Source organism: Electrophorus electricus, chromosome 14 (assembly GCF_013358815.1).
Source record: "Electrophorus electricus isolate fEleEle1 chromosome 14, fEleEle1.pri, whole genome shotgun sequence".
In the NCBI taxonomy this organism is placed as follows: domain Eukaryota; kingdom Metazoa; phylum Chordata; class Actinopteri; order Gymnotiformes; family Gymnotidae; genus Electrophorus; species Electrophorus electricus.
The window spans coordinates 14,682,006-14,696,622 of NC_049548.1; the positions used below are offsets into that span (position 1 = coordinate 14,682,006).

A 14,617-nucleotide genomic window follows, 5' to 3' on the forward strand; every position below is an offset into this window, starting at 1 on the left:
GAGATTTTCTCAGTGTAACCCTGTTGTTCTTCACAACGCATCCATCTGGTGCTTAGGTCGGGTGCATGCCGAGAACCTTTCAGGGCAGGCAAGCAGGAAGTATGGTTCACTTTATGACCTCTGCTTGTCTTCAGTCCTCTTCCATTGGAGCATCTCATTCAGGTCTCCTACTCTTTCTTAAAGACAATAGGCTCCATTGCTGCTCCCCTTTATAGTGCTGAGAAGGATGAGGTTTACAGCGTCACAACCCTCTTCACTGTGGTGCCTCCATCATGTTACATTTATCTGATACTTTTATCCAAAGCAGCTTACGATTATGACTGAGTACAACTTGAGCAACTGAGGGTCAAGGGCCTTGTTCAGGGGCCCAACAGTAGCAACTTGACAGTAGCAGGGCTTGAACCAGCAACCTTCCAATTATAAGTCAAGAACCTTAAGCACTCAGCTAGCACTGCCCACAGTGCTTGATAGAGAGACAGATAGGCATTGCATTTGTTTAGTGTCCCTGGTCACTAAGTGGCTTGTTAAGAGACCATAGTAGGGTGCAGAGGGTATCAGCAGTGTTGCGTTAGAATCATATTCTCTAGTGATTCCACTGAAGGCCATAGTCAGAGCTTTTGGCTCACTGTGGGAAGTGTATGTATAGTTACATTGCAGCTGATGAAGATTAAGAATGGTGCATTTGCTGGACATTACTGATGAAGAGTACTGCACTCAGGATATTCAGTGGGATCAGAATGAAATTTAGCCCAAGGAAGCATTTATTCTGTTTCGGGAAAAAGAGGCCCAGCTTTAGAATTCGGGTCAACAAATGATGCACGAATCGAAAGGCCGTTGTATTTAATGTGCTTCCCAGTTCGTTATGATCTGTTATAGGCTGAAAATCTGGCATTACTGCAAACTGTTCGAAGTTTACGTCCTTAGTGCTCAAGTCATTTTTGCATGACTTCCATCTAACTGTAAAACGTATAGAGGCCTGGGCACGGCTCTAAAGCAGGTATGTATTAAAACGGCTTGTGCTGTCAGTTCTTCCCTCCTTATGCAGTCAGCTTTAACTCTTAAAGGGGCAGGTGTGTTTCCCCCTCTAGCCTTGCAGTTCCCATGCTCCTAGTTCCCATCTGTTTCCTTTTAATTGCTGACCTGTCTCATGTTTTGATATCTTTACCCTTCACCTGTGTTTTCACCTGTGTCTCGTTTTTTTTAAATTTTAATTAGCCTGTGTATATATACATCTTGTCTTCCTGTTTTCGTTTGTTGACATTGACTGTTTTTGCTTTTGTGTAGCCTTGTTTAGCTCTGTGCCTTGTCGCCATGTTTTCCGGATTTATTTCTGTGTCTTCTAAGTGTTTTGCTATTACCCTGGACTGTTTAAGGACTATAATCATGGAATTACCTTAGCATAGCATGCTCACGTTGGCACTTCTGTTCAGACTCATCTTGCTCCATGTTAAAAAGCTGCCTTATGCAAGGGAATCTCCACCTTTGCATTTGTTCCTCCTGTTCTGATTGGTCCACACCAGCTCAGGCCCCACCTTCACTTTCTCTGCTGATTTTCACTTATTTGTACCTGTTTCTTGTTAATTGTATGATCTAGCCAACGTTTAATTTTGTGTTCTGAGCCATCTTATATTTGCATTGTTATTTTTTAATTTTTATTCTGACTTGCTTTATGCCTGTCATATTTTCCTGTGGCGTATTCCACAATGCAGGATTTCTCAGTTTAGCCAGATAACTTAAGCCCAAAGTCAAAACTATCCAATAGGAGAACAGGGACATTCCTATTGGACAGTTCTCAACTCTGATCTTAACTTATCTGGCTAAACTGAGAAATCCTGCTTTGTGCACTTCCCCCTGTTTTGTTGTTGTTGTTGTTTATTCAGGCTCTTTATGTTACTGACTGTAGGTCTGTCTGTGTTCTTCACTATTCTGCCTCTGACAGTGATTTCTTGATATGCCCCAGACAAGTAACTTTGTAGTTGCATCATACTAGCTATGACTCCCACATGTCACATCATTATACTGTATATGCCTTCCACACATTCCATCTGCCACTCTAATATATCAAGTATTTGTGAATGTCTTCATGCATATTGTGTATGCTGCATTTCAACACATCTACATAAACAACTCACAGTGCAAACAGGCACCTGCTAACGCACACCTAGTTTACAAACTACAAAACTGCCAGGGTGCACAGATTGCATCTTTGAGAATTCCCAACACATCTCACATGATTGAAGGATGAATTACTTTACTGTTCCCTGCATCAAGATTTGATAAGTCATACAATACCCGTCAGTGGCACAACATCTCCCTTTCAGACGCATCAAGCCCTCGCCTGGAGAGAGGTCACCCAGGTCAGTGACAAAATCCTATCTTCACATCTGGTCCATAACGGCAGGAACCTGTACCGAGGTTGTTATTGCCCACTGCTGGGCATTGTTGACATTTATCAGGCCTGCATCTGGATGGGAGGGGGAGATTATTGCATGGAATCTGCCAGGAGAGGAGGGGTGGGCAGGAAGCCACCATAATGAATGGGATGAATCAGGGAAATGGGACGTCTAGAGTTCCAGCACAGAGCCTTTGGACCAGAGGAAGCCATTCAAGATAATAAAGGACTAACCCCATATTTACTGATGAGAGAAAACTCAGCTTTCTCACATTGGATACAAATGAGAGAATGCAAATATAACAGAAGGCAGCATGTCTAAAAAATAATTGTATTGTAGAAATTTACAATCATTGCAAAATACATTGCAGAATTCTAATTATATTTTTTTTATATCTTTGGAGTGAGATGCACAGAACATATCTCATCCTGCACTGAACGTATAGGTTTATCTCATGCTGCATAACACCGCATCCTGTATAGCGCTCCGTCTGGTACCAGCATGGCTATAGCTGACCCAAGCAGCAAAGTCACAGCAGTGGTGAGGGACAGTAATCAGACAGCAGGCCTCTGGCAGCCTGGGCCACCAGCATGATCACATACATAAATAACCGTGCACGTGGAGGGACTGCATAGAGGACACACAAGGGCACAGAGGCAAAGGGCCAGACATTGAATTAGATGGCAATTTAGAGTTAAACGAATCCCGTCCACTACCCAGATTTATTGCCAAGCGACAGAGGTAGTCTGGTGGCCCAGATTTCAGATAACAACATGATAGGACGATGCAATATAGCAGCCGATATTGGATGAAATAAGTAGAAGGAAAATGAAATAGTTATGCAATTCTAATATGTATCTCCCGAATATCAGTCTGGAGACTGAACAGCTTTGCAGAAATCTTAGAAGGTGGAGCTTTGGAGTAAAAAAAAAAAAACTGCACATAATGTTTGCACAGAGCAAACATCTGGACATTGAAATGTGTCACGTTGATAAACCACAACCCCCAGCAAATGTTCATTTTTGCATGTGTCAGTAAAGTATAACCACTTTATTGAAACTTTACTTAACTGCTAATATTTACTTTATTTAACTACTTTATTGTTTGAAGATCATGCCCAGTACTAAGAGTTTGAGTGTAAATTGATAAGAAGGCATCGGTCAGCACTTTCAGATTTATGGCTCACTTAAATCATCAAGCAGTTTAGTTTTATTCAGCTTTTGGTAATTGAAAACAAACACTTTTAATCCTCAAAGAAATGAAAATAGCCTACTTTCTGGCAATTTAAACAGTTTATGCTATCAAATTCCCCTCAGGTTTAAACATATGTGAAGTTCCTCTAGGGCTTCAAATAAACCAGTGGAGTAGTTACAGTGTCTACTAGTAGGTCTAGTAGACTACTGTATCATAACACTGAACAAAACATCTGTAGTAAAATGATTGGATTCCCAAAATGTCCAACAGTTTCCAGATCACAATAATAATTATTGTTGATTTGTTTCCCCAACATATGCATTGTTTAGTTGTACTTTCATATTTATATTTACCTGCAGTCATGCAATAATTTAGTGATATGGTATGAACTACAGTCAGTGGTCTGTATGCGTTGCCTTTGTTGCGCAATGGGACGCATCACCGGAAACAGTTTCCTTCGAGGTCAAAATGGCGGCGTGCAGCGCGTGAAGAGCATGTACCGGTGGCCAGTTAATTTCCGGACGAACATGTTTAAAACGTCGTGTAGCAGAGTGACAGGTAGTTAAAGCTTCTTTAGATATAGTCATTTACATTTAAGAGTTTTTAGATGCGCAAATAATTCATGGTGTTTGTGTTCATGAATTTTTAAAAACCGATATTGTTTGTGGCATGTTAGCTTGTTAGCATAGCTACCATTCCTCAGCCTCTGAAACCAGCTATCTTAGTTTAGCATAGTTTAGCTTAGTTTATTTTAGCATAGCATAGCATGGCATATCTTATTTTAGCTTAGCTTAGTTTAGCTAACTATCCTACTGTATGTGCTATACTAGTTAGCTTATGGGAAGCTACTGTCCTCTAAATGTGCTCACTTGACCTTAGTTCTGTTAGCACTCAGTCGGCTTTGTTAGAATATTACTTAGAAATGATAATTTCGCCTTTGTTCGCGGGATAATTTCTGTCATATTGTAATAGCATGTTAAGTAGCTACTTGATTATCGTGTAATACGTTGGCAGTGACAGCGCGTCTGTTTGCGCTATCTAATCGATGCGCCGTCTCCCTACGTTAATAGAGCTGTTGAAATTTGTATTTTACGTAATATTTACTATTGTTTTAATGATTTGACTTTTAAAAACTTTTAGGTTTTATACTGTCCCACGCATCTTGAGTCACTGACATCCATTTCATCATTTATTACTACATGTTAGGTTATGCAAAATTGCATGACATGCGAGAGGCGATCTGTCAACTAAGTTTCTCTCTGTGTGTTTGCACAGGTCTGGTTGTTGCCAGTGTAAATCAGAAGCTGCTAGCACATGCACCCCAGAGTCACGTGACTGTGAGGAGTCTCATCCAGCTGTGCAGGAATGACCCTTCCCAATGGATCACATTCCAGCACTTGAGTTTCCTAAAGCGGCAGGTAACGTTTCCATAGGGGATAGCCACACTGGGCTTGGGGTGCTCTCAGAAGCCATGTGTGGGAGCGTCAATTAGCGCCAAGGAGTTAATCGCACTTCAAAGCGACTTCAGTTTAGCAAGTTAGATGGTTCACTGTGCTGCCCGCGAGGACTAACCTGACTGAAGCTTGCCAGATGATGACCCAGACAAAACGAATCTTTCTTTATTGTAAAGGGTTGCAATAAATGTGTCCTCTGAGAATGTTGCTACATATAAGGCTCTTTATGGTCAAGCTCTTAAGGCGTCAACTAACTACATGTTTTATACTATTAAAGATTTGACATGCTTCTGTTTTAGATCTGGCTAACTTACTCATGTTCCTTGTCACTTTCAGTATGTGATGAAGAACAGTGGTGGTCTGAGCCAGAGAGCCAAACCCAAGCAGGAGCCTGAAGCCTCCCTGCTGGACGACAGAGATGACTCGCTCGTCACACAGGCGCAGCAGATCTCGGCCGTGGCGCCTGTTCCCGGTGCTGTGGGGAACAGCAACAGGGCCAGTGCCTTGGAGGATGAGCCTGAGGCGGAAAGGCAGGCCCGCATGGAGGCCCGGCAGTGGAAGGAGCTGAGAGTGCGCTACTCGGAATTACCGGGAATCTACGCTCGACTCTCCAAAGTCAAACTCACGGGTATGGCGATGTTTAATGCAGAGTGTCCTGCATGAGTTCGGTTCCACGGCAAACACCAGCAAAAGAGGAGAATTTGAGCAGGAGTACAGTAGAGCCCTGTCCATGTTACCGTCACGGCAGGATTCGTTTGACGGACAGTGGTGGGTCCAGTAGTGCTCCGGGGTCAGCTATATGATACGGTAGGGTAAAATGGCAAGTGGAGCTGAAATAGCCTGTGCTCATACCTCTGGGGAAGGGAACCAGTGTGAGAGAGTAGACAGTGAACTGGTCTATAGGATCACATAGTATGTTCATGGAAAGGAAATGTGTGCGTGTGTTTGTCTGTTTGTGTGTGTTAATGCTCTCCTATTCCTAAATTGTGGTTCTATATTCTGTAGATAAATCCTGGACATTTCTTCTTCGTGATTGCTTTTCCCAATCGTGGACATTATTGAAGTTTGGCAATTTGCATTTCTGCCTCCCTACATTGTATGAAATTCAAATATTGTTAATATTGGAATATATATATATATATATATATATATATATATATATATATATATATAGCGCAACCGTAATATTATGGCTGACAGATGCAGTACTTGTGGTAATCACTGTGACCTTGCTACCTCTGCAGCAATTTGACTTTCTGTGTTAAATCTTTACAATAAGGATTCTAAGGATATTTCTCTACTTTAACAATTAATCTGCTGTTATCAATTTTGGCAAAGTAACTCATGTTAAAAGCTCATTGTTTAATACTCGTTTTCTGACTTCTGAATGGGTTTTATGACTGGTCAGATACATGTGTGATTTAAAATGTTTCACGTACTGTAAAGTAGCTCTTAAAATGTTATATTTATATATTTTTATACATACATACATACATATTTATTTATATATATATAGTGTGTGTGTGTGTGTATGTATGTGTATATATGTATGTGTATATATATATATATATATATATATATATATATATATATATATATAATGTGTGTGTGTGTGTGTGTGTATATATATATATATATATATATATATATATGTATATATATATATATATCATTTTTTTTTATTTATATATATATATTTATATATATATATGTAATATATGTGTGTATATGTGTATATATATATATATATATATGTGTGTATATATATATAGGTGTGTGTATGTATGTATATATTTATATAGATAGATAGATAGATAGATAGATATGTATATGTCTATAGATAGATATATATATAGAGAGAGAGAGAGAGAGAGAGGTGTCAGAGCTGTTCAGGTTGGCAGGCGGTTTTCAAGTTAAGGCTGATCGGTGTATATCATTGAGAGTACAAGTTGATATATATGTTTATATACTGCCTTGACAAAAAAAAGGTCACACGCTAATATTTTTGTTGGACCGCCTTTAGCTTTGATTACGGCATGCATTCGCTGTGGTATCGTTTCCACAAGCTTCTGTAGTGTCACATCATTTATTTCTGTCCAGAATTGCATTAATTTTTCCCCAAGATCTTGTATTGATGATGAGAGATTTGGACCACTGCGCAAAGTCTTCTCAAGCACATCCTAAAGATTCTCAATGGGGTTCAGGTCTGGACTCTGTGGTGGCCAATCCATGTGTCAACATGATGTCTCATGCTCCCTGAACCACTCTTTCACAATTTGTGTCCGGTGAATCCTGGCATTGTCATCTTGGAATATGCCCGTGCCATCAGGGAAGAAAAAATCCATTGATGGAATAACCTGATCGTTTAGTATATTCAGGTAGTCAGCTGACCTCATTCTTTGGGCACATAACGTTGCTGACCCTAGACCTGACCAACGGCAGTAACCCTAGATCATAGCACTGCCCCCACAGCCTTGTACGGTACACACTAGGCATGAAAGGCTGCTGAAGTGATGCACCCCTCTTCTTACCCTGATGCGCCCATCACTCTGGAGCAGGGTAAATCTGGACTCATCAGACCACATGACCTTCTTCCATTGCTCCAAAGTCCAATCTTTATGCTCCCTAGCAAATTGAAGCCATTTTTGCCAGTTAGCCTCACTGACAAGTGGTTTTCTTAAGGCTACACAGCTGTTTAGTCCCAATCCCTTGAGTTCCCTTCACATTGTGTGTGTGGAAATGCTCTTACTTTCACTATTAAACATATCCCTGAGTTCTACTGTTGTTTTTTTTACAATTTGATTTCACCCCACGTTTAAGTGATCGCCCATCAATATTCAAGATTTTTTTTCTGACCACATTCCTTCCTCGAAGATGGTTTCCCCACTGTTCTTCCACTTTTTATTAATGCGTTGGACAGTTCTTAACCCGATTTTAGTAGTTTCAGCAATCTCCTTAGATGTTTTCTCTGCTTGATGCATGCCAATAATTTGATCCTTCTGAAAGAGATTAACATCTTTTCCATGACCACAGGGCGTCTTTCGACATGGTTGTTTAACAAATGAGAAGCTACTCACTGCATCAGTTAGGGTTACGTAACTTGTTGCCAACTGAAACATAATCACCCATGCAGTAATTATCCAATGGGAGGCTCCTACCTATTTGCTTAGTTAAATCCAGGTGGTGACCTTTTTTTTGAACAGGCAGTGTATATACATGGACAAAATATCCAGACATTACCTGCTTGTCATTTTTATTAATAGATTGGAAACATAATGTGTGTGCAAAAAAAAAAGTCAAGTTAACATCAGTCAATTAACTCCGGGGTTCACAGAACTCACCAAAAGAATTGGTACCCTCTATACATGCAGCTACATGGGACCCCATATACATGCAGCTATAGGTGAACTTAATAGTCTGATATCTGATCATGTCAGCCTGGTACTGTGTATATTATGTCCAAATAGAGATGTAGTTCATTGCATCATCAGAGAGAAACCCCCACTCCTTTTTGGAAGGGGTGGAGGGGTAATATTCAGCAATCATTGAAAGGGAGTCAATGGGAAATTGCACCTTCTTGAAACAGCTTTAATTTAAAGTATGAATACCAAACGATTTAAATACTCTTCTGCCCAAAGAAAGGGCCCGATTACATTGAAAAACTCAACATGATTGGACTCCAGAATCAGTGTACAAAAATCACCCACAGAGTAGCCACCTGACCAAATCACAGGTACGCTAAGCTAGCTAATATTGTCTTCTAGCTAGCTAACGTTAGAAAACCTTATGATCAACATACTTGATGCTATGGCCTACTGCTAGGCTCCATATTATTAGCGCTATTATTATTATCTATATTGTTTTTGTTCTGTGTCAGTCTGAACGAATATCCATCAATGTTAGCACAGTGGCTAGTAGCTAACTGTTCATTTCAAACCTTGATTACAATGTTATTCTCCACATGTTTCCAGAAGGATTTCTCAAAGTGGCTAATGGATGAGGATATGGCATTTAAGCCATTTAGTCACTGCAACATTAAGGTCCAGTACTTTCATAACTTGTGAGCTAACATAGATAGCTTAACTAGCTAGTTAAACTACTGTTATCTGGGGATTTTCATAGCATTTTTTAACAACACATTTTCAGATAGAGAATAAATTAACTTCTCGAACTACCTGACACAGAATGTCTGCTGCACATAGACATGGATACTGTCAAGATCGCATAAGTCCCAGTGGCTGGGGAATCCTGCCTGTGGAGAGCTTCATGCTAACTTTGGTGTCTTTTATTTCTGTTTTGTATCTTGGAATCAGCAGGGTTTTTTAATCATAGTTGTCATGTAACCCAAAACACAACAGCTTTTGGACACATTTGCAACTTGAGTTTAAGCCAATTAAGAGAAGTGCACGAAACATCAGTGGAGAGTGTAGAGCTGTTTCTGCCCTGTGTGGGTGTGTCAGGTCTCCTCCCACAACTGGACCTCAGGTTCCTGCTATGATTTAATCACATTCCTTAACAGGCTCTTGTAGCATTGAACATTGAAGATGTTAACGGTTTATTTATTTTAATTTGATCGAAACCTTTTGTCTGTGACCTCCAGCACTTGTGGTTATGACAACGGCAGCCGGATACGCTATGGCTCCAGTGCCCTTTGACCCGGTCATGTTTGTGCTTGCCTCAGTTGGAACAGGGCTCTCTTCATGCATGGCAAACTCCATTAACCAGGTATGTCACTTTTTTACACACACACGGCACGCACGCACGCACAGAGTAACCTCTTTACATACCACGCACATATAGTAACAAGGTCTGTCATCTTTATACACACCCACCCACCCATACAGGAACCATGTATATCATCTCTTTACACACCACAGACATACACAGAGTAACCAAGTATGTCATCTCTTTATACAACACATACACACAAGCCAGGCAACCTCCTGTAACCCCCCCCCCCCACGACCCCATAGGACCGGACTGGACATTGTGGTGTCCACCTAGCTACTAGCAGGGTGTCTGCCCTATGGCATTCGAATGTGTGATTGAAGCCCTGCTGACACTGTCATAGCAATGACAGCCAAGCACCGCTCACCTCGGGGCCGCCATGCCGGAGGAAGATTGGCCAACGGTTAGCTGTGATTGGTAGGATTCCTGTACAGTGTTGATGATTACAGGGCTGTTACTCAACGTGATTTTGAGAGAGGCCCAGTTTTTAACAGCCCCTCTGCTCTTAACATCAAGTTCACCGGAGGACTCCAGTCACAGTAATGAGCCTCTGGCCGCACTTTGAATTCACTGTTGTTGTGGCTGTACGCAGTGAGATGGATGAAGTCTTATTTCAGTGCTGGCGTGATTTCAGTAAATCCTGCAATGCGCATTACACAAACATGAACACAAGCATTCAGTGTGGTCTCTTACAGTGCACTCCAAATGTGCACGGGGGGGGTGGGCTTCAGTGACTTTGCTTCTCGTCTGGCTCTCGCACTCCTCCCCTGCTGTGTGTCTTAGAAATGCTTCCTGGGGCGTCCAGTGGCATTAGGGGATGGCTTGGTGTGCGGCTCCGGTTGTTTTGTTTTGTTTTTTTTTTTGTTGAAAGTGTTTCCAGGTTCTAAATAGAGAGCAAGGGAGCAAGCGTAAAGCACCTGGTCGGGTCGAGCTTTAATCAGCCTGCTCCTCACCGTGGCGCGAAGTCTCTCCACGCAGGGATGCTACCTTGCCGACGTCAGCGTGGCGGCCTACCCTCACCTCAGCCCCGGCTGCATTAAGGTGCGGCACGCGGTCTGTAATCCACAGAAGGCAGCGATTACGCGCCGCCCTGGCTCCCCAGTTCTCCCCCTCCCCCGAGCCGCACTTAGACGCACCTAAGTGGCGGGTCGGCAGCGCGCAATCAGCCAGGCACCTGCTCTTGCTCGTCCCGGGTCACAATGTGAAAGACGACTCGCGTGCCAACAGCCGATAAACATAACTGATTAAATAAATGCTCGAGGAAAGTTCACTTAAAACGAGCCAGTTATCATTTCTAAAGCTTTTTGATCCACTTCATCTTTTCCCTGAAAGAGAAAATTGAGTTTTCACTTATTCCCAGAGTCCTGCTCTTTCATGCTCAGCAGAAGACCTTTTGATGAACTCGGCAGATAACAAGACGTAAGTAAATGTTTGCTGACTTGAGCGTACAGTGGCAGTTAACAGCACCCCCCACCCTACTCCCAGGCCAAGAGTGCTACAAGTTAAGCTTTATGGCTCCCCAATAAGGAATGGTACGCACCAGGCATCAGGGCTTCAGGTTGAGGTGAATTAAAATGAAAGGCCCCGTTGAAAAGGTTGCTGCTGTTTGAGCTGTCGCCAGCTCCTCGGGGAATGGACCCACATGGCACTTGCATTACGATGCACTAAGACTAAATGGCATCTATTTAGCTAATTAATTTGGCAGAGAACGGGCTACGTGAAAATGATACAGGTCATTTCGGTCGACATATTGGTAATCCAATTTAATTTAGTTTTCTGAAACTAAATATATATTATACTGAAATATATATTCAAGGGTTTTATTAGCTGTTATTTATAACATTGTCTGAGTCTGCTGTGGACTTTTGTTTCCTGTGCTTTGTTTTTCACTGGTATGCACGCTCAGAACGCAGTTTGTGTGTGTGTGTGACTGTGGTGTGTGGCTAATGAATCTGATCCAAATATAAATATAAAAAGAAAAAACTTCTGAAGACAGTGGTGCTCTGCTCATGGATGTGTTTAAACAGACAAGACAAACATGGAACATGAAATTCAGAAAGACCAAAAAAATAGAAGCAAGTCCAAAGAGATGATGATGGCGCATGATGAAGAAACTCCAATATTGTTAGTTTTTGCTCCCGGGCATAAAAAACAAAGGAAAACAAACAACCAAAATAAGTGTAATTGTCGGACATTGTCAGAGGTGAAGCGTGTAGACTGGACCTCCTCACTGTGCTGTTTGATGTGTGTGCTTTGAAGTCTTGGTAATTGAGCAGAATTGAGCATTGTGCTGGATGAATTATATCCATTATGCGTTATCCAGACATATTAAGACACTGAGTATTCATCCATCCATCCATCCATCCATCCATCCATCCACACACAAGATCTACTGTATTAGGAGAGTTCACATCCAGAGTGCCTCTGAGTCTGAGCAATCAGCACTGACCTCCAGAAAGCAGCTGGACTGGCTCTAGGTTTTCAAGGCTTTTAATCTGGTCTGCTTCTTTTTGTATTGATGACCTCCTCCAGGCCAGTGGGGAGCCTGCCCACCAGGCTGTATGTGTCCTCAGAGAATACTCAATCCAGACCCGAGGCTCACAGAGACGGCTTTCTTGTGGTCGGCCGTTGGCGTTTGCTGCAAAGCTTCACTCAGCACATGGTGGAAGGGAGCTGTGGACGCCTTCCTCCTTGCAGCACACGTTTGGGTCCCAGTCCACAGGCGTGCACCCAGCACTAGTGAGCTGGCCTAGATGTACCATGGAGAAATGTTTGTGTGTGATTGCATGATTAGGGTTCCACAGATAAATTGTGTATAGCTTTATCTTCCACAAACTTAGTGTAAAGTGGCATAGTACATAGTCAGCATAAGGAAACAATGAAAATTGTTTAGTCTTTTCTTTCTTTTTTAATTAAAGTGTGGTCTTGTTTAGCGTGAGATGAAAAGGACATTGTCTTCCTGACAGCAGTCTAGTTTACATTGCAGGCGTATTTACAGAGCTGTGTATGTGTGTGGTGTTAAGAGTTGTTTTCAGTCCGCTTTGTTATGGCTAAGAGGGCAATTTTCTTTTGCTGTAATTATACACACACACACACACACACACACACACACAGAGACACAAACGTGCCGCTCATGGGGCGTCAGCCAACCCACCTGCCACGGTTTTGCCGTAGCAACTCTTTGATCTTCGCCACTGCATCCCGACGCATCCAGAAACACCTTTACCTTGGGTGTAGGCTAGACCATCTCCACACTTCACCCCATGTTTGGGTTTCTTGAATCCAGCGCGGAAAATAACTGAAGAGTAGAGAGGCACCTCTGATGTGGTGCCAGTTTCCTTTTTCTTCTTCTTTTTTTCCCTCTCTCCTCCAAAGCCTCTTTGTTCTTTTTAAATCACCGCCCCGGCTTTATTGCGGTTTTGGCATGATCAAAGATGGTGCTCCTCATTTGAGGAACGCTACAAACGTCAGGACGAACAAATCAAAGCGAAGGTGGATCACGCTAACTAGCTCTGCCCACACATTCAACATCAGTCCTTAAGCCGCACTGAGGTTTGTTTTTTATCCTGGGGCGTGGGCGCACGTGCGTGCATGTGTCTGCATACATTTTCTTGCTCGCGTGAGCGGCAGGGCTCCAGAATTACACGTACAATCATCTGCAGGTAATCAGCTGTGCTTGATTGAACTCTAAAGGCATCAGCTTTGCCCTCCGCGTGACAGTTGCGCGTCATGAACCACATTCCCCGTCGTCCGAGGCCGTAGAGCCGCCGGAGGTTCCGAGAGCCCTCTGACTCCAGGTGTTCCCGTCCAGCCTCCTGATGAGTCACAGGTGTTCCCGCCGAGTCTGACAAATCCGATCCACTTCCGTCCACTGTGCCGTGACGTCGCTGGCTGTTGAAATAGCCGTCGCCGCTGACGTTAGCAAGCCCCAGGTGCCGCGTCGTTGCCTGGAGAGCTGGGCCGGTGGCGTGAGAAGGAGGCGTGCCTCCTGGCAGGCCGGCCCTGCCCCGTGTCCTCAGCCAAGCCTGGCAGGCGAGTGCCCGTCATGCGGTTGCTTATTTTAACTGCAGCCCTATTTGGAAACTGCTGAGGATGGCGTAAGCGCCCAGGGATGGAGAACAATGGCACAGCCGCGTCTCTGCCATCTCCCCCTCTTGAGAAACAGCAATAGTGTGTCTTTGTTTACGAAGGATTTTATGCTCATTTTTATAGGGGATTGGACACTGTTAAAAAGGATTGGCTTATTCTCTTCATGAATAGTCCTTCAGCATGGTGAAATTTGTTACTTGGAGCGAACGCGTTTTATCTTGTTTGGCAAATCCTATTTATGTCTGTGCGATGCGCGTGCAGGTGTAAACTGTCAGACATATTTTCTCTCTCTCCGTTTCTCACTGGATATTTCCTGTCTCCGGCATAGTGACGAGCACAGTCCTCGTGACTGCTCTTTCATGGCTTGGATAAAGTCGCGTCAAAACAAAAAAGAAAACACACGCACACGTCCTGCTTTCTGAGTCTGCGCTGCTGTTCCAGAGGTCGCAGGTCATGCCCCCTGTAGGACAGGGTTTGAGCTTCCCTGCGTGTCTGTCTCTCTCCCTCCCATCGTGTTCCCAGGCAGGCAGCCTCCGATGCCCACCACATGTGCCAACCACCCTCACGTACCCCTTCCTGTGCCCTCACACTCGGAACGCCACACCGTTGCCTCCGCCCCCCGCGTCCCGCCCTCCTGCCAAGGTGTGCGTCGTCCACCCTCTCCGGGTCCAGACTGCGCTCGCGTCCCGCCCCGCCGAGTATGTGGCGTCTTTGTTCACCTTAAGACTGGGACTTTGTGTTCTTGCAGCTGTGGCTCAA

The 14,617-nt window shown here is 43.3% G+C and overlaps 1 protein-coding gene across 1 annotated transcript in view; it reads left to right on the forward strand.

Moving 5' to 3' along the window:
* Positions 1–4,050: 4,050 nt before the first annotated feature.
* Positions 4,051–14,617, forward strand: part of LOC113585639 (protoheme IX farnesyltransferase, mitochondrial) — a 36,663-nt gene continuing 26,096 nt past the window's right edge. The window contains exons 1-4 of the mRNA XM_035533561.1: positions 4,051–4,145; positions 4,863–5,005; positions 5,378–5,669; positions 9,642–9,766. Coding sequence (XP_035389454.1) covers positions 4,082–4,145; positions 4,863–5,005; positions 5,378–5,669; positions 9,642–9,766 — 624 coding nt within the window. The 5' untranslated portion in view covers positions 4,051–4,081. The remainder of the gene's footprint in view (positions 4,146–4,862; positions 5,006–5,377; positions 5,670–9,641; positions 9,767–14,617) is intronic.